Here is a 21,768-nt window from a genome sequence, read left to right on the forward strand (position 1 = left end):
TCCTCCCTTCCCTCCTACCCTTTCTGAATAGATTGTAGCCCAGTATAACTGTATCCCAGTCGTGGTTTTCTGTGTACCACGTCTCTGCCACAGCCACTACGTGCAAGTCATCTTCTTCCATGACTGCCTCTACATCCAGGACTTTATTCCCATACCATGAACATTAGTGTGCACAGCTTTCCAGATGTTGCCCTTTTCCCTCCATTTTTATACAATTTAATGTTTTACTTTGGAGCCATAACTAGCCTGTGGCCAATGTCGTATGAAAACTATCGGCCTCCTCTTCCCACCCCGACCCTGGCAGTAAAGATCAGTGCCGCCTGCGGAGCCTTGAAAACAATCAATTGATCTCCTCCTCCCTCCTTCTGCGCTCACTCCTGATCCCTCTCCCCCCCATCCAGTAACGAAGAGTAGCACTGCCAGCAGGGCATCAAAAAAACACTGTCCTCCTTCTCCCTCCCGCCACCCTGCTAGTGCAGCGCAGCCAGCATGGCTCCAGGGCCACAGAAAGCATTGGGCTTCTCCTCCTCCCTTCCCTGCTCAGCAGGAAAGAGTAGTGTGGCTGGCAGGGCCGTAAGGAGCAGCAGCAGTGTGGCCCACGCAATCCCAAGAAGCACTGGCCTCCCTCTCCAAGTTTCAGCATACCTGGAGGCTACATGAGAGAGAGAGAAGGCCTCTGAATGTGTATGATTGAGGATGTGTGAGAGAGAGATATCAGCATGTGAGAGACAGCTTGTATGTGTATGATTGAGGATGTGTGAGAGAGAGATATCAACATGTGAGAGACAGCTTGTGTGTGTATGATTGAGGATGTGTGAGAGAGAGATATCAGCATGTGAGAGACAGCCTGTGTGTGTATGATTAGGATATGTGAGAGAGAGATATCAGCATGTGAGAGACAGCTTGTATGTGTATGATTGAGGATGTGTGAGAGAGAGATATCAGCATGTGAGAGACAGCTTGTGTGTGTATGATTGAGGATGTGTGAGAGAGAGATATCAGCATGTGAGAGACAGCCTGTGTGTGTATGATTGAGGATGTGTGAGAGAGAGAGATATCAGCATGTGAGAGACAGCCTGTGTGTGTATGATTAGGATATGTGAGAGAGAGATATCAGCATGTGAGAGACAGCTTGTGTGTGTATGATTGAGGATGTGTGAGAGAGATATCAGCATGTGAGAGACAGCTTGTATGTGTATGATTGAGGATGTGTGAGAGAGAGATATCAGCATGTGAGAGACAGCCTGTGTGTGTATGATTAGGATATGTGAGAGAGAGATATCAGCATGTGAGAGACAGCTTGTGTGTGTATGATTGAGGATGTGTGTGAGAGAGATATCAGCATGTGAGAGACAGCTTGTATGTGTATGATTGAGGATGTGTGAGAGAGAGATATCACTATGTGAGAGACAGCCTGTGTGTGTATGATTGAGGATGTGTGAGAGAGAGATATCAGCATGTGAGAGACAGCTTGTATGTGTATGATTGAGGATGTGTGAGAGAGAGATATCAGCATGTGAGAGACAGCCTGTGTGTGTATGATTGAGGATGTGTGAGAGAGATATATCAGCATGTGAGAGACAGCCTGTGTGTGTATGATTGAGGATGTGTGAGAGAGAGATATCAGCATGTGAGAGACAGCCTGTGTGTGTATGATTGAGGATGTGTGAGAGAGATATATCAGCATGTGAGAGATAGCCTGTGTGTGTATGATTGAGGATGTGTGAGAGAGAGATATCAGCATGTGAGAGACAGCTTGTATGTGTATGATTGAGGATGTGTGAGAGAGATATATCAGCATGTGAGAGACAGCTTGTTATGTGTATGATTGAGGATGTGTGAGAGAGATATATCAGCATGTGAGAGACAGCTTGTGTGTGTATGATTGAGGATGTGTGAGAGAGATATATCAGCATGTGAGAGACAGCCTGTGTGTGTATGATTGAGGATGTGTGAGAGAGAGATATCAGCATGTGAGAGACAGCTTGTGTGTGTATGATTGAGGATGTGTGAGAGAGAGATATCAGCATGTGAGAGACAGCCTGTGTGTGTATGATTGAGGATGTGTGAGAGAGATATATCAGCATATGAGAGACAGCTTGTGTGTGTATGATTGAGGATGTGTGAGAGAGAGATATCAGCATGTGAGAGACAGCTTGTATGTGTATGATTGAGGATGTGTAAGAGAGATATATCAGCATATGAGAGACAGCCTGTGTGTGTATGATTGAGGATGTGTGAGAGAGAGATATCAACATGTGAGAGACAGCTTGTGTGTGTATGATTGAGGATGTGTGAGAGAGAGATATCAGCATGTGAGAGACAGCCTGTGTGTGTATGATTGAGGATGTGTGAGAGAGAGAGATATCAGCATGTGAGAGACAGCTTGTGTGTGTATGATTGAGCATGTGTGAGAGAGAGATATCAGCATGTGAGAGACAGCCTGTGTGTGTATGACTGAGCATGTGTGAGAAAGGTATGAGAATGACTGAGCATGTGAGGGAGAGCCTATAAGTATGTGTATGTATGATTAAGCATGTGAGAGAATGTGTGTGTGTGTGTGTGTGTGTGACTAAGCATATGAAGGAGACTGAATGAGTGCATATGTGTGTGTATAGTTGAGCATGAGAGATCAAACAAGTGTGTAAGTGTATATGATTGAGCATGCGTGAGAGAGAGCATATGAGTGTGTGTGAATGATTGAGCCTGTGACAGAGCGTATGAGCCTGTGTACATATATGATTTATCATGTGAGAGAGACTGATCAAATATGTATGTATGTGTGAGTGTGTGTGTATGAGCATGAGAGAGTGAACAAGCATGAGTGTGTGTCTGTGTGTGTGTGTATGTGATTGAGCATGAGAGAGAGAGTGAACAAGTGTGTTTGTGTATATGTGTGTGTGTGTATACAGCTGAGCATGAGAGTGAACAAGCATGTTTGTGAGCATGTATGAGAGAGTGCGTATGAGCATGTGTGTGTATATGATTGTTGTGGTTTCCAGTTCAATTTTTGTCTGCATTTTCTCTTTACACTTTATGGTCTCTCTGTTAGGAATTTTGTGAGGGTCTGTCTGTGTTCAGCATGCGTGAACAAGGTGAAGTGCTCTGCTAGCTTGTAGTTTCTGTGTGGGGATCTATAAAAGCCTGGTTTGTTCTGTTTTCCTAATAGAAGGTGTATTGGTGTTTAGGGTCTGCTGTAATATTTGCAGTGTTGCCTTTCCATGCTGCCAATTAGTGCTGTTTTGGTATGGGAGAGTTAGTATATTGTATTTGTAATTCAGTTTACTCATGGCTTCCTGAGGGCCAGTCCTGCACCTAACATGTATTACCATAGGGCTAATACCATATTGGTTCCAAGTGCCTTTTTTCTTTTACTTGTTTTGCAGAGTTTTCTAGTTAGTGCTACAGAAATGCATGTAAATATAATTATAGCTGTTATTGTAAGTTTTTACCTCAGAATGTCCTTTTTCATGTAAAATCTGAATAATCTTTAATTGTGTGTGGGTAGGACATCACTGGGAGGGGGTGATACCTAGTGGTTGGACTGGGGGCCCCTGACTGCAGGGTTCTGAAGGGAACCCTGCAGTCAGGGGCCCCCAGCCCAGGACTGACTCTGCAATGACTGGAGTAAAGAAAGTTGAGAGGGGAATAAAAGATCCCCAGGAACTGTGAATGAAGGCTCCTGGCTCCAGGATATCTATTCTGATTCCGATTGAGCTGGAAGCCCAAAAGAGCAGGAGGAAACTGCTTGATGAAAATAAAAATTAAAGCTCCCCACATTAATAGTCTCCCAGCTCGTGGTGTTATATGTTATGCTCAGGATGAGGGCACAATTTTTCACTTGGGCACAGGTGCCAAATGGCCTGGCTGTGGCTCTGTTTTACTTACCTTAGGGTTTTGTTCACCCATCCCTGATGATCTTATTTTAAAGCACTCCTCAGTAGGTTTGCCAGTCTGTTGGAAGGCGCTGCACCCCTTCTTTGACAGGTGGATCCCATCTCTGCTCTGCAGTCCTTGAAACATCATCCTGTGGCCCAGGAAGCTGAAATGTTCTCATCAACACAATCTATGCAGTCATTCATTCATCTCCAATATGCAAGCTTCCTTGCCTGGACCTTTATCCTTGACTAGGAGGATGGAGGAGAATATCACCTATCTGCTTTACCTTCTCTTTCAGAGCCATGAAATCATTTTTGATATGATCTACGTGGACCTAGCAGTATCATTTGTGCCATTATGGATGAGTGGCATCAGATAGTAGTCAGTAGGATAGAGGATTTTCGGAAATCTCTCCATAATGTCTTGTTTTTTGGCATCCTGTGGATAGCATACTTCTTGGAACAACATGTTTGGTCAGCAAAGGGATGTCACCACCATGCCTCTCAGAAGCGAGTCACCAACTACCACTACCTTCCACCTTCTGGGTGCAGAGGTAGTTTAGCCTACAGCTTTGGGGTTTGTATGTTTCAGTTCCTCCGCAACCTGGAGTTGTTTCTCTTCCTCTGCTTCCAGGGCTACATAGTTCTTCAGCTCAAGAGAAATTGGAGTCATTGTATAGGGTCTTATAACTGTAGTAATCTGGGTCCAGCTGTCACCTCGTGGTCCAGTTTCACCTTCCCCTCTTGCTTGAGTTCCCTATCTTTGATGCCTTGATAAGTATTTCGTTGATGTAGTCCTTATTCTTCCAGATGCTTCTCAGTCTTGCCATCTCTTCTCTGAGTTCTACCATCTGTTTCCTGAGGGAGTTGATCTACAGATATCTTTCCTCACAATGGATCAGGGCATCTGTCTAGACAGGAGTAGAAGTGGTAACAGCGGCAACAGCTTTGGCAATACAATATTCCCCGGCTATCTTTCAGCTGTTGGGAGTGGTACCTGTTGAAATAAATGAGAAAGACCTACCAGAGTCCCTGCCTTTTCCTTAACTGTTCTGCAAATAAAATTAGCAAGCCTGTGGAATCTAGCTTCCATCTTCACAATCAGAATCCCTGCTTGTGGTCCTATTTGTTTACTTACTTACTTAATGCTTGGAAGTATGAAATGTCTTATCTTATCTTTCAGACTATCAAATGTAATTATAAATTTGTGAGGTATGTAGGTTTGTGTTGCTCTCTTTGTAGACTCTTGTTGCTAAGGGTATAAAAGTAAACTAGAGCAACTAGAATTTATTACCACAAAGATCAAATAGGATACTGCTAATCAAGATCTGTTTGCAGATTACACAAATTACCTAAATCACTTGCTATCCCTCCCCTTTTTAGTACAAAGCAGTCTTTTCTCCAACTGAGGACTAATATTTTATCTTAATCTATGATCTTACTCTTTTTTTCCTATAATTACTAATAGACATACTATTTTTTATAATTTTGGTTAGGGTTAATTTTGCACTTATTTGTCTAAAGTTTCTAATTTTCCAAAACCATTTTTTAGTGTATAAAATGTATTTTTGTATCTATTAAGTGTGTATTCTATAAATAATCCTGTTGGCCTAGCTATTAAAGATCATACCAACTAAAAATAATAATTACCTGAAGGAGTTACTATGGTATCACTAATTATGCTCCCCTTGAACTTTACTTAAGTGCTCTGATTTCACAAATGGCTAAATTTTATTTAAATGACTTCTTTGTGTTTATTTGCCAGCCAATGTCAAGTTATTCTGTGAGTTCAACCCCCTAATTAATGGGCTAGTCTATAAAGTTAGAATGAAAGTAGGGATGGGGAGGGAGCCTTTATCCCTTCTACTATTTCTTTCTAAAGCTATGGAATAATAATACCTAAAAAAAAAAAAAAAGCAATTAAAAATATCCCTTTTCAAAAATAAACAAAAAATGCAATGAAGAAAAAAAATATATCCCTTTGAATTCAAGCCAGAATAATTACTTCTGTTTGTAGTTCAGCTCCTCCTTAAAGATTAGAGGATCAATTTTCAAAGGGTTTCAGAGCCTTGTGGGAGTTAGGTCCCTAAATTGGCCCCTTTGAGAACCTAAATTTAGGTCCCTAAAACTTGGACGATATGTTAGATGGAGTTAGGGCAGGGAAAAAAGTGAAGTGCACTAATTTTCAGTGCTAGGCATCTCAAATGGGTGCCTAAATCTAGGCAAATAAATTGCTGGCTCCAATGTAGGTGCCTAAGCTTTCGGTGCTTAAATTTAGGAAACTTTCAGCCAAAACTGTGGGCACCCAGTTGAGGTTCTCAGTGTTTTTTGAAGATTGCCCCCCACACGGCCTCAGCTAAGAAACGGAGATGTTAACTTTTGAAGCCTCGCAGGATGCTCATTGTAAGAGGAAATAAGAGACAACTCTCATTTCCCTGATGAAATGCACTGAAGATGTTATTGGGAAGGGCAAAGTCATTTCAAAAGGGGCTACTCTAAAGGAATAAGGGGGCAAGATTGCTTTGTTAAAATGTGACTGGGTTGGACCACTTGGAATACCCAGCCCACAACTTTAGCACTGGCGTCAGGTTACTAATTCACGGCGTCTTGTTGTTACAGGGGGACATTCAACAGCTTCTGATTGTACCCGATGCCAGAGCTGCCTACGATTACTGCGAGCACTACAGCCCTGACTGCGACACAGCCGCCCCAGATGTCCCCCAGTCTCAGGACCCCAAACCAGATGAATACGTATGTATAAAGCCAAGCTCTCCCCCATCTTGCCACTGCCTGCCATCCTTTCCTCGCCTTTGCTAGAGACTCTTCACCTGTGATCTCTTCTGATTTAGCAAGCAATTCAAATGCAGGACTTTCAGGTGCAGAAAATGCCAAGGACCACCTGCAAAGCGTGTTGTAACATGTAAAATAAAGGGACTCAATGTGCCAGAGACTCTAGCAAGATAGTGGAAACATAACTGAAACTGCTGTCAGCCCCAGCTCAGGGCTTTAAAGGTGGAGCCCTTGCTAATTCTAGAGAAAAGACATTAAATGAAAACGTCAATTGTTTGTATTAAAACAGAAACAGTCCAAAATTGACAAAGTGAGGTTAAAGAACTCAGATATTTTGCATTTCTCTACAATTTTTGTGAGCAATTAGAAATAAAAATGTGTGACAATGGTCAGGTGAGCAATTTGATTCAGATCACAAGAGAATGTGACTAATTCTATTCTTGTAACACCTGTCCCAAAGCATGCTGGGACTTGCAGTTTAGGCAACTATAAACCCCAGCATGCTTTGGGAAAGCACAAAGTTGAATGATGACATGAAGGAAGAATGGAAGGCCCTCTCAATTGTACTTGGTTGGTGATGAGAATGGATTGGGAAGTTGATTGGTAGCATTGTCTAGTAAATAGTTAATCAATTTTTCTACTCTTCTAGGATAGATGTCTCAGTTTTTTTGAACCTCAACCCACTGAATAACAGGACCTGTATTCTGCTTTAAAACAGACAATCCCCCAATTGATTTTCTTCATATGCATAATCCTTATAGTAAATTATATTAGTCCATATTGTTTGTTACCGAATAGTACTGGCACCACCTATGTAAATTATGATCCATATTCATTTGGATATTGGTGCACTATTGTAAACCGTTATGATGGTAAATAACTTAATGACGGTATATAAAAACTCTTAAATAAATAAAATAAATAAATATCTAGGGCTGCAAGTTTCAGGTTATGTGCCATTTTCTAGGAATTAAAAAAAATCTGTTTTGGCTCCAGGCTGTTAGGGACAAGATGAGCAATATCTGCCTGCATGCAGTCAGAAAAGAGAGGTGGCTCATGCCTGTTCCTAGGCCCTTTAGCCATATGATATGTGTAAACTTATCTCATCAGAAGAGGGCTGACATAGCCATGTCTCCTATATGCAAGGCCTCCTGGTACTTGTATTCCTTTCTTCTTTCCTTTGGATTTTGTCTTTCCATATCTAATTGATTATGGTTTGTTAGGAACCAGAGCCCGTGGAAAGAGGAACTGAGGAAAATTATTACTATGAGTACCCTTACTATGAGGATGTAGAGGATACAGAAAAATTGGATACAACTTCGGCAAAGCCAGATGAAGTCATCAGATCAAACCCTGAGGTTGAAGAGGTACAGTATAGAACATTTTCAAATTCCATGTCAAAAAAATCAAAACTGCTTACAGAAGGCCATAAATCAGCATCAGTATTAGGGATGTACAGATCCAAGATTTTTGTTTTGGTTCAGTGTTTTTTTATTCATTTATTTATTTATTTTTTTCAGTTCATTTAATTTTTACTGAACCAAAAAAACAAACAAACAATTAAACTCCTTCCAATGAAAAGAAAACAACTAAAACTGTCCTCCCTGAGGCCTTCCAGCACCGTGTTGCCCTCAAGAAAGACAGCCGGGGCCTCCATGGCCCTCTGCAAACCCCCCCTCTCAATCCCTCTCGTGCCTTGCAAAAGAAGACTCAGGGCCCAGGCCGTTCAGGCTTGACTTAGCTTAACCCAGCCAGGGCCTCCATGTCCCTTCTCCACCCACCCGAAAAAACTGCTGGGGCTGGGGAGGTGCTGGCCCCTACTTACCCCTTTGTGGGACTCCCCCTGGAGTGCAAAGGGCAAGAATGATGCCCCTTCACTCCTACCCTGATCATGGTGCATTTAAAATTGGCACTGACCACACTGAGGCTGGTGCAGAAGTGATGTCACTTTGGTGCTGGCCTATGGTATAGTTGGCACTAATATGGTTCAGGTAACATTCGCTGAGAGACCATTTTCAGTTCATTCCCTTTAGAGTAAATAAAAAATGGGCTCATTTGTTGCATTTTTTTTTTGCAATCATTTTTAACGAACACTCATCCCTAATGAAATATTGAATCCTGTGATGCTTACTACTAGGTTGTTCAGGATCTGGCAAGGTAGTTATAAGCCAAGGAGGAGGCTGGTTAATCCCTGACCCTTTGTAGGCTGGCCAACAGCATTAGAGAGAAGAAGGGTGTTTGGGGCTGATCCACTCCAAGGGGAAGAGAGAAAGGAACAAGGCTATTGAAATGTTTGGGATCAGGTGTGGGGATGGGCATGCTGGTGAGCTGCTTAAGGGTTTTACCAGTACCAGAGGGAGATCCCCAGCAGCCAGAAAAAAAGGGTGACAGGAATGTCTGGTACAATGTGGGTGAACTGAATTAGCTTTCTATGCTTCTGCTAGATATTTCTAATACTGACATTTAAAATATCTCCTGGAAGCCTTGCATACATTTTAAGAGTGGGAAACAGTAAAAAAAAAAAATAGTGGTCTTGCACTTCAGATTAAACTCTTGTTGGAGACCATCTTTAGAGAGGTCTAACATTATTAGTACATCAACCCAGAGCAGTCAATGCCACTCAGTAAACCTTTCTTCAATGTGTTGCTACAGGAGATCATCCCTCCAACCACAGAAGAGCCTGCACCCATACCTGTCACCACAAAAGTGGAAACGCGAGTGGAGAGCAATGCTGAGGTAGACCCCAGTGTGGACGACTATAATTATGAAACCATCATAGAGGAAGAGTACTACACCCCTCCATCTTATGCACCCTATGAAGATCTCAACTACGGTGAAGGAGAAGAGACCCTTGTGACTGAAACAGAAGGCAGAGGGGAGGAAGCAGGAGAAGTCCCGACTGACACCGTGGTCACCCTCAACTCAACCACTGTAATTCCTAGCTCATACATTTTTCGGCACTCCAGTTAGAGAAGTATTCTCCTTACAGTTTACAATCAGTTAGATTCCATGTCCCACTGTTTTACTTGCTGCTATTACTAGCAACGGTAACCTGGAATAGACTTAGTTTTTTCATACTTGCTAGGCTCTTATGGCCTGGATTGGCCACTGTTGGAAACAGGATGCTGGGCTTGATGGACCCTTGGTCTGACTCAGTATGGCATGTCTTATGTTCTTATGTTTTTAAATCAAGGTCTATTAAAAGGTGCATCCTTTCAAAATCATAACAACTCTAGAATTTGTTGCCAGGGGATGTGTTTAGTGGAGTTAGTGTAGCTGGGTTTAAAAAAGATTTGGATAAGTTCTTGGAGGAGAAGTCCATTACCTGCTATTAATCAAGTTGACTTAGAAAATTGCCACTGCTATTACTAGCAACAGTAGCATGGAATAGACTTAGTTTTTGGGTACTTGCCAGGTTCTTATGGCCTGGATTGGCCACTGTTGGAGACAGGATGCTGGGCTTGATGGATCCTTGGTCTGACCCAGTATGGCATGTTCTTATGTTCTTATATCTCTCATTACAAAATTAATTCTACTTATAAAATCATTATTCTAAAGAGAAGGATTTCATGTAAGCGAGGTAAAGGGAATGAACTTTTAATCACTGATTCATCATGCTCTGTAGTCCTCTGCCCTCTTGCTTCATCACTGGTTCTGTTTGGTGATCTCAGGATATGAGTTCGCTAACAGATTGCTTGACTAGAATCTTTTATTAATCTAGGCCAGACTCAGCAGGTAATACTGTCTAAACTCAGGCAGGCTTGGTAAAGATGGCTGCTTCATTTTTCAGACCGAGGAGGATGGAGAGACGGCGAGTAAACACAGAGAGGGCGATGGAGATTTCACCGAGGAGACCATCCAAGAGTATGACACCGACAAGGATATTTATTACGATAACTACTATGATGGGACTTCCACAAAAACAGAGATTGGGCCAGGCATGCCTGCCAACCAGGAAACGGAATTTGAGGGGGTGAGTGGTGGGGCGGAATTAGAGAAGGCTTGTCCGTGGCAGAGTCCGACAGGTAGTTAGAAGAAGACCCTGCTATATATGGCAGAGCTATTGTTGAAATATTGTGGTGTGTGTGGGACATATAGGGATACATTTTCAATAAGCTACCTAACAAAGTGTGTGCTGATTTCAAGCTTGCACAAACTAACTTGATCTTCCAACACAAAAGTACCCATATAGTTTGTGTTTGAAGATTGGGCGGTTGTGCGAACCTTACATTGTTGCCAATGGAAGCATGAAATAGGCAGGATGAAAAGATGCGTACTGTTTTGAAACTTCAGTTTCTATGTCCGATTTTTTTCCCTCGATTAAGTTACACCCCTGGATATGCTTTTGTTTTAAATGCAGTAAAACAAACACACCTGCTTTTAGACGGCTGAAAATGCACTTAGGTGGATTGAGCCATGCTAAACATGAAACCCCCATTTTTTTCTCACATTGTTCCTTGACTTAGGCATTTGAAAATTGACCCCATAGATGCATATCCTCTGGTATTTTTGTTTTGGGAGCTCAAAGGACTGCTTGGGGCTCATGAAGCATTCAGTAAACAGGACAAATGGAATCCCTTCCTGCTTTAGATGTGAACTGGAAAAAAAGTGTTGCTAGCTCACAGAGTTTATAATTGGTGCACTCTGATTATACTAGATGCACTAACTAACTTATCTCCAGACTCTCAGCCCCCATGTCCTGGGATGCAATTAGTATTCTCAACATGGGAACAGCAGGAACATAACTTGACTGTTTGGCTTTTGCAGCTCTGCTTTTCTTAGCTCAGTCAGTTTTTGCAGAGATCCTGATCGTTATCTGTCTTTTCTTTAGGTTGGTGGCCCACGAGGGGAGAAGGGGCAGAAGGGAGAGCCTGCTATTATTGAACCAGTAAGTACTCCCAAACCATGCCTTACACCCTTGGAGAGTTCTGCAGGGAGGAAGCATTCCTCGTACTACTGCAGCCTGGAGAAGTGTGCTCTCCGTACACACAAAACCAACAGGGGTGGGGGACATTTTCTTGTCATGAGTCAAGCCCTTGTCTAAACTGCTGCTGAGTACCTCGCAGGAAACTGGGCCTGTTTTCAGATTTCCTTGGCATTGCGATTTGTACTCCTGCTTTTATTACTGAGATGGGACTGCACAACCCAGCATGTCTGGGGAGGGAGGTGAAACAATCAGGGCTAGAGAAAGGTGCCAGGGCGGAGCACGGAGTGCACATCTGGTCTCCACTCGCCTCTGATGTTTGAACATCACCTGGAATGCCACCACAACAGTTTCTTTCATTTTTATGTCGGTAAAAAGGTCCCTCAAGCTTTCTCTCATCTCTCCCTGCTCCTGTCTGCTGATGTGTCCTGTGGTTACATTTCTTTTCTTATTGGAGTAACACTGCCATCACCATTCTCGGAAAGTGTTGCCATTTCTTGTGGGTTTGTGCCTTAAGCTGAACTAGACTTTGTGGCTTGCCTGCAGGTCCAGGGGATGGGGCATGAGGACTTTGGATTAGGGTAATGCATTTCTATAAGGCAAGTACTCTAGTGAGCATCATGTCTGCTTTTGCATCTTCCTAAAGACTGAGGGGCCCTGGTAAATAGGATGGCAGGCTGTAGACCGACATTTCTTGCTCTTTGCTGACACCCTGTGGACATATGAGGCAATGAAGTTTCTGGATATCATCCAACAAAAACTCTTTAGCTTAATTTCAGTGGGATTAAAACTCATGATCCCCAGATAAACATACATATCACTTGCTTATATCCTCCTAACTGTAATGACACCATTTAATTCCCCATAAAAAGCAGTGCAGCACCACAGACAGTGTGATCAGTCTTGATAAATGTTTCATAAAATGTGTACAGTATAATGATGCCATCTGTAGCTCTATAGAATGCCCTGCTAAGAATTGTACAGACATATGAACCAGTTACACTATATAACTTTAATAGACACAGTATAAAATATTCAACACTGATTTTCAAACAATATATTTGTGTAGAAAGTTAATAGAATTTTAGTAGAAAATCCTATATCACTGTTACCCTATAGAATGCTTTGCACCCTTTACAGAAGTCTCCCCCTTTCCTGGCATACCTAGTCCGGAAACTGCAATAATGTTCCTTGGCCAGGGACCATGCACAAAGGCTCCTTCCAGAACCCTGAATTTGGCCAGCAGGTGTCGCTGTTAAGCAATGACTATGATTCCCTCCTTTCTGCAGCATTCCCAGCCCTGGCTAATCCAGTGGGCGAAAGATTTGATTTGGGGACTGAACTGGGGAACGTCCACATGGCAGTGCACAGAACTTGCCACATGAGCCACTGGGCTGGCTCAAGAATAATGTATATTACAAAGGCAACAGGAAATGCCTTAAAAAGATTTCTATGCTCTTCTTGAAGGCATTGTAAACCTATGTACCTGGGAAATGTATTCTGGAATCCTTTAAAACACACACACACACACACACACACACACACACACACATACACCCTAGGACAAGAAACAGATGCATTTGCTTTTAAACACTGGGATAAAATATCTCATCTTTTTTTAATGTTCACTTGATTGTCTCCATTGAAATCCCAGTGAGTAGAGTGTAACATCATTGTTAAAGCTGCCTTGCAATTGGTTGGTGCCTCCTAATACAGTCATGGGGCATCTCACATATCCATTTTTTACCCTGGCAGTTTCCTTTTGCACTTTTGCACATTGAACCAGCTTCTCCTGGAGTTACGGTATCATGAGCCTTCATTAACAGTCAGTTACCCTGTGGAGATGGGCATCATCCCCTATTTTTAGCTGTTTCCCCTCTTTGCTGTCTAACTCAGCCATCTCGGTGACAATCCTTGCTTTGGGCCTGTGGATCATGGGCTCTGCTTGGACCCTGGTGCATGTGCAGTGCATCCTGAATTTAGCCAATAGGTGTCGCTGTTGTACAATGGTGAGGGATTCCTTTCCTTCCTCCTGCAGTGAATACAGAGACTCAAATGTTTTGTAAAGTCTTATGTTTGCCGTGTCATTTCACTTCAATACGTAGAACTAAGGTTCAACTAACAAGTCGTAGGCGTTTTGTGAAAACATACTATTATGATGAGGTGCCAGACAAGCTCATAGCAGACAAAGCTTCTACAGATTCTTCATGGACTAATTTTTGGAAAGGAGGCAGAATCTGACAGTGTCGGGAAGGAGAAATAAATTCTGCAGAAAAGAAATTAATGTAGTTTTTATTAACAAACAGATAAATCAGCAAACGAGCTGGAGGCGATGTCCTTTTATTAGACTAACTTTGCCTGGGAAGAAATCAATACCCAATATTGAAAGGGGAGATTACTGCAAAACTGTTATTAGATGGGTGCATAGTTAATCCCTCCTTCCTTAGAGGACAAAGACTTTCGCTACCCAGAAATCATGTTCCTCATCCGGAGTCTTTCCTATTGATCCGATGTCCAGTACTTTGTCTCTGGAATTTTCCTGGTGTAGCCCAAGACGAAAGAGTCTGGGTAGCTGATGTAGCTGATCTGCCTTTCGGAGCCTACTTCGGCTGCCATCCTGTTACACAGCTGCCAGTCAGCAAGAGAGATGCTCTTGGGTTTCAGTACCCAGAAAGGTTATTATTCTTTAGCTTCCTTACTCCTAAAATTTCCTTCCCTCCAGCCTGTTTCACTGGGGGATTAAGGCGTGTCCCTCAACAGAGGGAGCTGAAAGCTGTGTGTGCAGAGGTTAAAAGTAAATAATGCATTGCACACAGGGAAGGCCAGTAACCTCTGTGTAACTGGAGGCCCCATCTGCATTCAGCCTGGAAGACGTTACCCTTCACCCTTTTTCCTGCTTCAAGAGAAGCTCCCACCCCCACTCTATCAGTGGTGCTGCCGACCCTATGGTCACTCACATTGTGTTGCAGGTCATGTAAACATTCAGGGCTAGTCTTTGCTATGGAGATTTCCCAGATGTTCCCAAACTCTAAACACATAATAGATGAATAAATATTGCAGGATGCCACAGATGCTTGTCCTGTGAATAACATCGCCCCCCCCCCCCCCCCCCCCCCCCCCCCCGTCACCAACCCCAAAGGTTTTCAGTAGATTTTTTGGGAGTAGTATCTTCAAATGGGTTGAACCTCACTTGCAAGCCAGGCTATGCTGAGGCTGATCTCAGGCTCTCAAATTTACTGTAATGCACTTCCTAATACTTGCATTTTGCCAAAGAGAGCCTCCTTCGGGAGCCCATAGGATGTAATATGTATGGGCAACTTGTCTAGATGTGCCTGAAGGTTCTTTTTAATCAGGCCAGTGGGGCCCAATATGGTTTGGACAATTTCTAGAACTTTCCGCCACATTTTCTTGGTCTCTGATTGCATCGTTTGGTACAGTGTGGTCATCTCTGCTGTATGCTGTCACTCTCAGTGTCTTGTTGCATCGTTTGGTACAGTGTATCATCTCTGCTGTATGCTGTCACTCTCAGTGTCTTGTTGCATCGTTTGGTACAGTGTGTCATCTCTGCTGTATGCTGTCACTCTCCGTGTCTTGTTGCATCGTTTGGTACAGTGTGTCATCTCTGCTGTATGCTGTCTCTCTCAGTGTCTTGTTGCATCGTTTGGTACAGTGTGTCATCTCTGCTGTACGCTGTCTCTCTCAGTGTCTTGTTGCATCGTTTGGTACAGTGTGGTCATCTCTGCTGTATGCTGTCACTCTCAGTGTCTTGTTGCATCGTTTGGTACAGTGTGTCATCTCTGCTGTATGCTGTCACTCTCAGTGTCTTATTGCATCGTTTGGTACAGTGTGGTCATCTCTGCTGAATGCTGTCACTCTCAGTGTCTTGTTGCATCGTTTGGTACAGTGTGGTCATCTCTGCTGTATGCTGTCACTCTCAGTGTCTTGTTGCATCGTTTGGTACAGTGTGGTCATCTCTGCTGTATGCTGTCACTCTCAGTGTCTTGTTGCATCGTTTGGTACAGTGTGTCATCTCTGCTGTATGCTGTCACTCTCAGTGTCTTGTTGCATCATTTGGTACAGTGTGTCATCTCTGCTGTGTGCTGTCACTCTCAGTGTCTTATTGCATCGTTTGGTACAGTGTGGTCATCTCTGCTGTATGCTGTCACTCTCAGTGTCTTGTTGCATCGTTTGGTACAGTGTGTCATCTCTGCTGTACGCTGTCACTCTCAGTGTCTTGTTGCATCGTTTGGTACAGTGTGTCATCTCTGCTGTATGCTGTCTCTCTCAGTGTCTTGTTGCATCGTTTGGTACAGTGTGTCATCTCTGCTGTATGCTGTCACTCTCAGTGTCTTGTTGCATCGTTTGGTACAGTGTGGTCATCTCTGCTGTATGCTGTCACTCTCAGTGTCTTGTTGCATCGTTTGGTACAGTGTGTCATCTCTGCTGTATGCTGTCACTCTCAGTGTCTTGTTGCATCGTTTGGTACAGTGTGTCATCTCTGCTGTATGCTGTCTCTCTCAGTGTCTTGTTGCATCGTTTGGTACAGTGTGTCATCTCTGCTGTATGCTGTCACTCTCAGTGTCTTGTTGCATCGTTTGGTACAGTGTGGTCATCTCTGCTGTATGCTGTCACTCTCAGTGTCTTGTTGCATTGTTTGGTACAGTGTGTCATCTCTGCTGTATGCTGTCACTCTCAGTGTCTTGTTGCTGAAAAAAAGCAGAGTTTCTTGGGCTTCTATGCACAGCAAGCCTTGTCCCTCGGGTCCACATATTCTGCACTTCTTCTTCTTCTCTTTGAGGGTCTCTTCAATTTCCTCATGAGAAGGAGAAGCACTCAGTCATAAACTGATTTTGTCATCACTGGGGCAGATCAGGTGCATTCTGACTCTGCAGGAATTTTACAGGGCTTTGGGTGCCCGAGAGCTTTCCCAGGCTGGGAAGAGAGCCTGCCTTCCTACAGACTCCCGAGCAGACGTGCAAGTGAAGTATTGCAGCAGAATGAGGGCTGGGCTCAAACAGCGTGGTGATAATCCACAATCCACAGATTTCCCTCAGGGTGGGGGTTTAGGAGATCACAATGATGAGCTCCCTGAAAACTGGGAATGCAGGGATCTTTAAAATGCGATGAGAGGGGACTTTGCTATGTGGTCCTCGTAACCCTCCCCTTACTCCACGAGTTCCCTGTGCTTTATTATCGCAATATGCGATTGTAATTAGATAAACTTCATCCACTTTGCAGAATGGGGTTTGTGAGAGACTGAGAAATCCCCGTTTTACCTTTGACCATGATTTCTACTGGGAGTATTTCTGCAGGATGTCTGCAAAAAACTGTGGACATTTCTTTTTTTTGAAATGATTAAACTGAATGTATGGAGACCAGGACAGGACAGAAAAATAGCAGGCATCATGGGACGCCCAAGAGTGGCACCGTGCAAACTATCTGTTCGAATTCTATTCTGTATGACATCATCACCAGACACGTGTGCGCCTGTGAAGGGATGCATTGCAGGTTTAGCTGCGCTTTTCAATGCCTGGCCCAATCATGTCGTGCAAATTAACAGATTTCTTGTGCAGTAGGATCCATAGAAGCATATAATAGGATGGCATTAGGACCAGCCCACCTGCCCACTTTCATTCCCAGTTGATCTCTGGTTTTCCCCTCACTTCTTTACAACTTAGGATCCTCTTTGCTTATCCCCATGCTATCCTGAATTCCCTTCATGTTTCTGCCTCCCCCACCTCCACTTGGAGGCTGATCTGTGCATCTTACCAGGCTTTCTGTGAAGAAGTATTTTATGATGTTATTCCTGAGTCCATCCCCCATGCAGCTTCACAAGGGAAACATAGAAACATAGAAATGACCGCAAATAAGGACCTAATGATCCACCCAGTCTGCCCAGCAAGCAGTATCAGCTGCACTGTGCAGGTTGCCCTCCTGCTTATCAGTTTCCCAGACCGTAAAAGACAGGGATCTCGGATGCTGTTTGAATCCAGTTTCCATTAACCCTTGCTGTGGAAGCAGAGTGCAATGATGGAGCCGTATCCAAAGTATCAGGCTTAATGATTAAGGGTAGTAAAAGCTGCATCAGGAAGTTACCCCCTGCATGCTTATCTCATTTTTGTCCTCTAGCCTTTAGGGATCCACAGTGTTTATTCTATGTCCCTTTGAATTCTTTCACTATTTTCATCTTCACCATGTCCTCCGGAAGGGCATTCCAGTCTTCCACCACCCTCTCTGTGAAGAAATATTTCCTGACCTTGATTTTGAGTCGTCCTCCCTGGAGTTTCATTTCGCGACCCCTAGTTCTATTGGTGTCTTTTCAACGGAAAAGGTCTGATGATTGTGCATCATTAAAACCTCTTGTTCTAGACCTTTTAAGTCAGTTCGATGGATCAGATCAGATCATGAGCCTTCTCTGTGGTGGTTCCCATATTTTGGAATGAGTTACCTTTAGTGTTTCGTCAGGAGGAGGATTATCTGAAATTTTGCAAACAGCTGAAAACATGCTTGTTTCCAATAGTTTAAGATTGCAATACCAGGTGCTCCTTTTGGAAGAAGGTTTAACGTTTGCCTAATTGTTTTGTTGTTAGTTTGTTTTAATTTGTTTTATTGTATAAGTTATGATTTTATTGAATGATTTTGTTCTTTGTATACTGTTTTGATTGGCATTGGCCAGAAGATGGTTTCTAAGTGTCTTCAATAAATAAATATAACCCCCATCCCCCAGTGCAGATTGCAAGCTGATGAGGCCATAAACTTATTTGTTATACTTGTGTGGGCAGGAACCTTCCCATGCTAGCTTGGCAGAGTCTCTTGATTTCAGGGCCGGGATCCTTGAGTATGTGTGTAGGGGGGGAGAGATGACTCCCAAGGCCCTGAGTGTTAAAGGGGGCTCCTTGTGTCTGTCCTTCTATCCCTGGGGGTAGCAGGTGTACGGTCATCCAAATATGTACTGGGTGTGCCGAATAAAAAACTGGAGTCACTGTGTTGGTGTCCAAATAAATCTCTACTGATGAAATGATGCAAATGGCACAAATCCCAATCCACAGCAGCACAAGGATGTTTGCTTGTCACAATTTCCTCCTCAATCTGTGCAGGAATAGTCAAGGCCAGCCAGGGGAATTCCTGCCCTCCGGGGCTTGGATAAATAGGGTTCCCAGGGGGGGGGGGGGGGGGTAGGATGTCCTTTTCATGGATAGAAGCACAATTTCCAACTGGCAAGGATACAAAGTTACTGCCTCTGCACAGAGAGATAAGCCTCTCTTTCCCCAGAGTCTTGAAGAATCACTGGATGGGGGTCTTCCTGAATGTTAGGCTCTGTATTTTGCTCACAGTTAGCTGTATTTTTCTTCTTAAGTCCTTGGATCTTTTATTCGAATCGCTGATGGGAGGGATCCCTGGAGAAGGGCTTTCGGTGCTCTTCTCAGGCAGGAAGGGCAGTCAAAAACTTCCTCCTGGATGTTGAACTTAATCTTTACACAACTGAGAATAACACTGGGGTGACTCCTTACGGCAGATCACTGTCACCCCCTTCCTCACTGATGCTATCGGGGGAGGGGGGGAGGGCAGGTCTTTCCTAACATGCCCAGGCCCAGACCCCAGGGTTCCCCATTCCCTGGGCCCAAGAACTGAACAAGCTCCAGCAAGGCCCCTACCACCTAAAAGTTAAATTCCAAAACATGCACTCAGACAGGTTATGTACTTGGCTGGGCAGAAACCCTCCCAACCCTGGCCAGGGCCACCAACCAGGACTTGCTTAGCTCCCGTGGCTGGGCCTGAAAAAATAACAAAAAGCTTAACTCTCTCTACCTCTGAGCTCTGTTCTAAACTCAAAGGACTGCCCCTCTAGCAGCAGCAGCAGCCAGAGCCCTGCTTTTAAAAGCTCACCAGAGAGATGGTCATTCCAGGCCCCGCAGAAGGAGGGGCTGAATTTGAATGAATCCTCCCCCACTTTTGTCCTGCACTAGCCAGCTGACACTTAATGGTAACAGAACAAAGGGTCTGTCACATAAATAACTAAATAAGCATTCTTTCCTCTTACAAAGGTTTGCTTCCTGCAGGAGTTTTAAACCTTTGAGCTGTGTGAATGTCTTTATCATATCCCCCTGTCTCTCCTCACCTCTAGGGCACACGTATTTAGGTTTTTAAGTCTCATCTCAAATGGATTTTGGTGTTAGGTGTTCTCCATTTTGGAAGCTTTTCTCTGGACCACCATCTGGCTATATCCTTTCAGAGGTATCAGCTTCAGAACTGGACACAGTATTCTTGCTGAGATCCCAGCAGTATCACCTCAGAGTGATCCCATTTACCATTACCCTCTGTTGTCTGTTACTCCACCAGTTTCTAATTCAGTTCACCACCTTGGAACCCACCCCCAGGTTCACTTTATTAATGAATCTCCAATGTGGGACAGTTTCAAAACCTTTTCTGAAACACATGCAACTCATATACAGTGCACACCCTTGATCTAATTCTCTAACCACTCAATCACAGAAATTGATTGTTTTGACACAGTCTCCTTCTGGTAAAACCATGCTGCCTCAGATACTGCAAGTCACTGAATTCCTGATATTTCACTGTCTTTTCCTTCAGTAGAGTCTCAGTGAATTTTCCCATCATCGAAGTCCAACTAACCAGCCTGTGGTTTCCAACCTTCTCTCTGTTACCACCCTTTTGAAGAGGGATGACATGTGTCCTTCTCCAGGCTATAAAACCACACCTGTCCCCAAAGATCAATTGAAAAGGTCCTTCAGTAGGACCCACCTGAACCAATCTGAGCTTCCTTTAATATCCTAGGATCTATTCCCTCTGGTCCCATGGCTTTCTCTACATTCAAGCCAATCAAAAATCACTTCATTAATCCCTGGTTTCCTCCTCTTTCTTTTACAGGGCATGCTCATCGAAGGACCTCCAGGCCCAGAAGGACCAGCTGTAAGTTTAATTTCCTCATGGCTTGACTGAGCCTCCCGTCAGGTTTCTTAATCCCGTATTACCTCCATATACCCTGCATGAATGTCAAAACAGTTCTGGTTGATTTTATTGTTTTACAAAAAAAAAAATCTGTTCTGTTCTTCAATTTTACTTGACAACTGTTTTTTTTTTGTTCTCTCTCTGCTGCAGGGGTACACAGGCCCTCCAGGTCCTTCAGGACCTTCTGGTCCAGCAGGTGACACCGGTGAAAGGGTAAGTAGAGATATCTACTTCTGAGTCTTCATGGTGATTTTCGATTCTGTTTTTTTACTCAGCTTCAGCTCTATAAGGTCTCTGGATTGTACCATGCATGCTTAGTCTACTTGTTAAAAATCCAATCGTGTTTCTTGTCCAAGGAAAATAGTTTATGAAGCTCAAGCTATGGGTTCTCTACCCATGCCACCAAGCAGGAAATATGCTTCTGTTTGTCTGTAATGTCTGAGGCAGGCAAACCACAGTTTGTGCTTCAGAAGCTGCTCACACTCAGTTATAATCAGAGATGAAAATTTACCCAAGATCCCTGCAGCCTCGCAGCTTGGCATCTGTCCTTCATTTACACTGATGGCCAATAAGCAGCAGAAACTGGACCTACACCTTGCATCAATTAAAACCTTGACAACTTCTTACGTTACCAGTGGGCAAGTCGTTGTCTCATTGTACTTGCCCAGCAGCACAAGTGATGTCCTACAGTCTGGCACAGAACTCCCATCTCCAGAAGGAGACTGGGTTGCACAAAGTGTTATACCCATGGCTGGCACTGACTTTATAAGACTCTTTAAGTTCCATCTTGCCCTGTCCTGCCATGGACAGTATGTGGGATAGATGCTGAGGCCTTAACACTTTGATTTTAAAGGAATCCATAAGGTTGTATGACTGTAGTGCTCTGAAAGGGGGACATGGCTGCCTGTGTGCTGCTTTGCTAAGTGCTGTCAGCTTGCTTGAAAGGAGTGTGCTGGGATCCCCACAGTTAGTATGACTTGTTCTGTTATTCCCAAAGAGGTGCACCTGATAAGACACAAAACTCCTCCAGTAATGGGAGACACTTGGAGAAACAAATCTTGATTTGCTCCTTGATGGAAATGATTCCAAACAGCCAAAGGCAGGCTTTGACCTCTACAGGTCATCCCAGTTGCATGTAACCATGAAATAAGCTTGTTACCGCAGGTGCGATCCACAGGGCCTCATCAAAATGCCCATATTCGAGTG

The 21,768-nt window shown here is 43.7% G+C and overlaps 1 protein-coding gene across 1 annotated transcript in view; it reads left to right on the forward strand.

Moving 5' to 3' along the window:
* COL5A1 (collagen type V alpha 1 chain) overlaps window positions 1–21,768 on the forward strand; it is a 385,801-nt gene that overhangs the window by 167,161 nt on the left and 196,872 nt on the right. The window contains 7 exon segments of the mRNA XM_029613239.1: window positions 6,498–6,629; window positions 7,892–8,035; window positions 9,321–9,599; window positions 10,459–10,641; window positions 11,500–11,556; window positions 20,482–20,523; window positions 20,713–20,775. Of these exon segments, the coding sequence (XP_029469099.1) occupies window positions 6,498–6,629; window positions 7,892–8,035; window positions 9,321–9,599; window positions 10,459–10,641; window positions 11,500–11,556; window positions 20,482–20,523; window positions 20,713–20,775 (900 nt within the window).

Source organism: Rhinatrema bivittatum, chromosome 8, assembly GCF_901001135.1.
Source record: "Rhinatrema bivittatum chromosome 8, aRhiBiv1.1, whole genome shotgun sequence".
Taxonomy (NCBI): Eukaryota; Metazoa; Chordata; class Amphibia; order Gymnophiona; family Rhinatrematidae; genus Rhinatrema; species Rhinatrema bivittatum.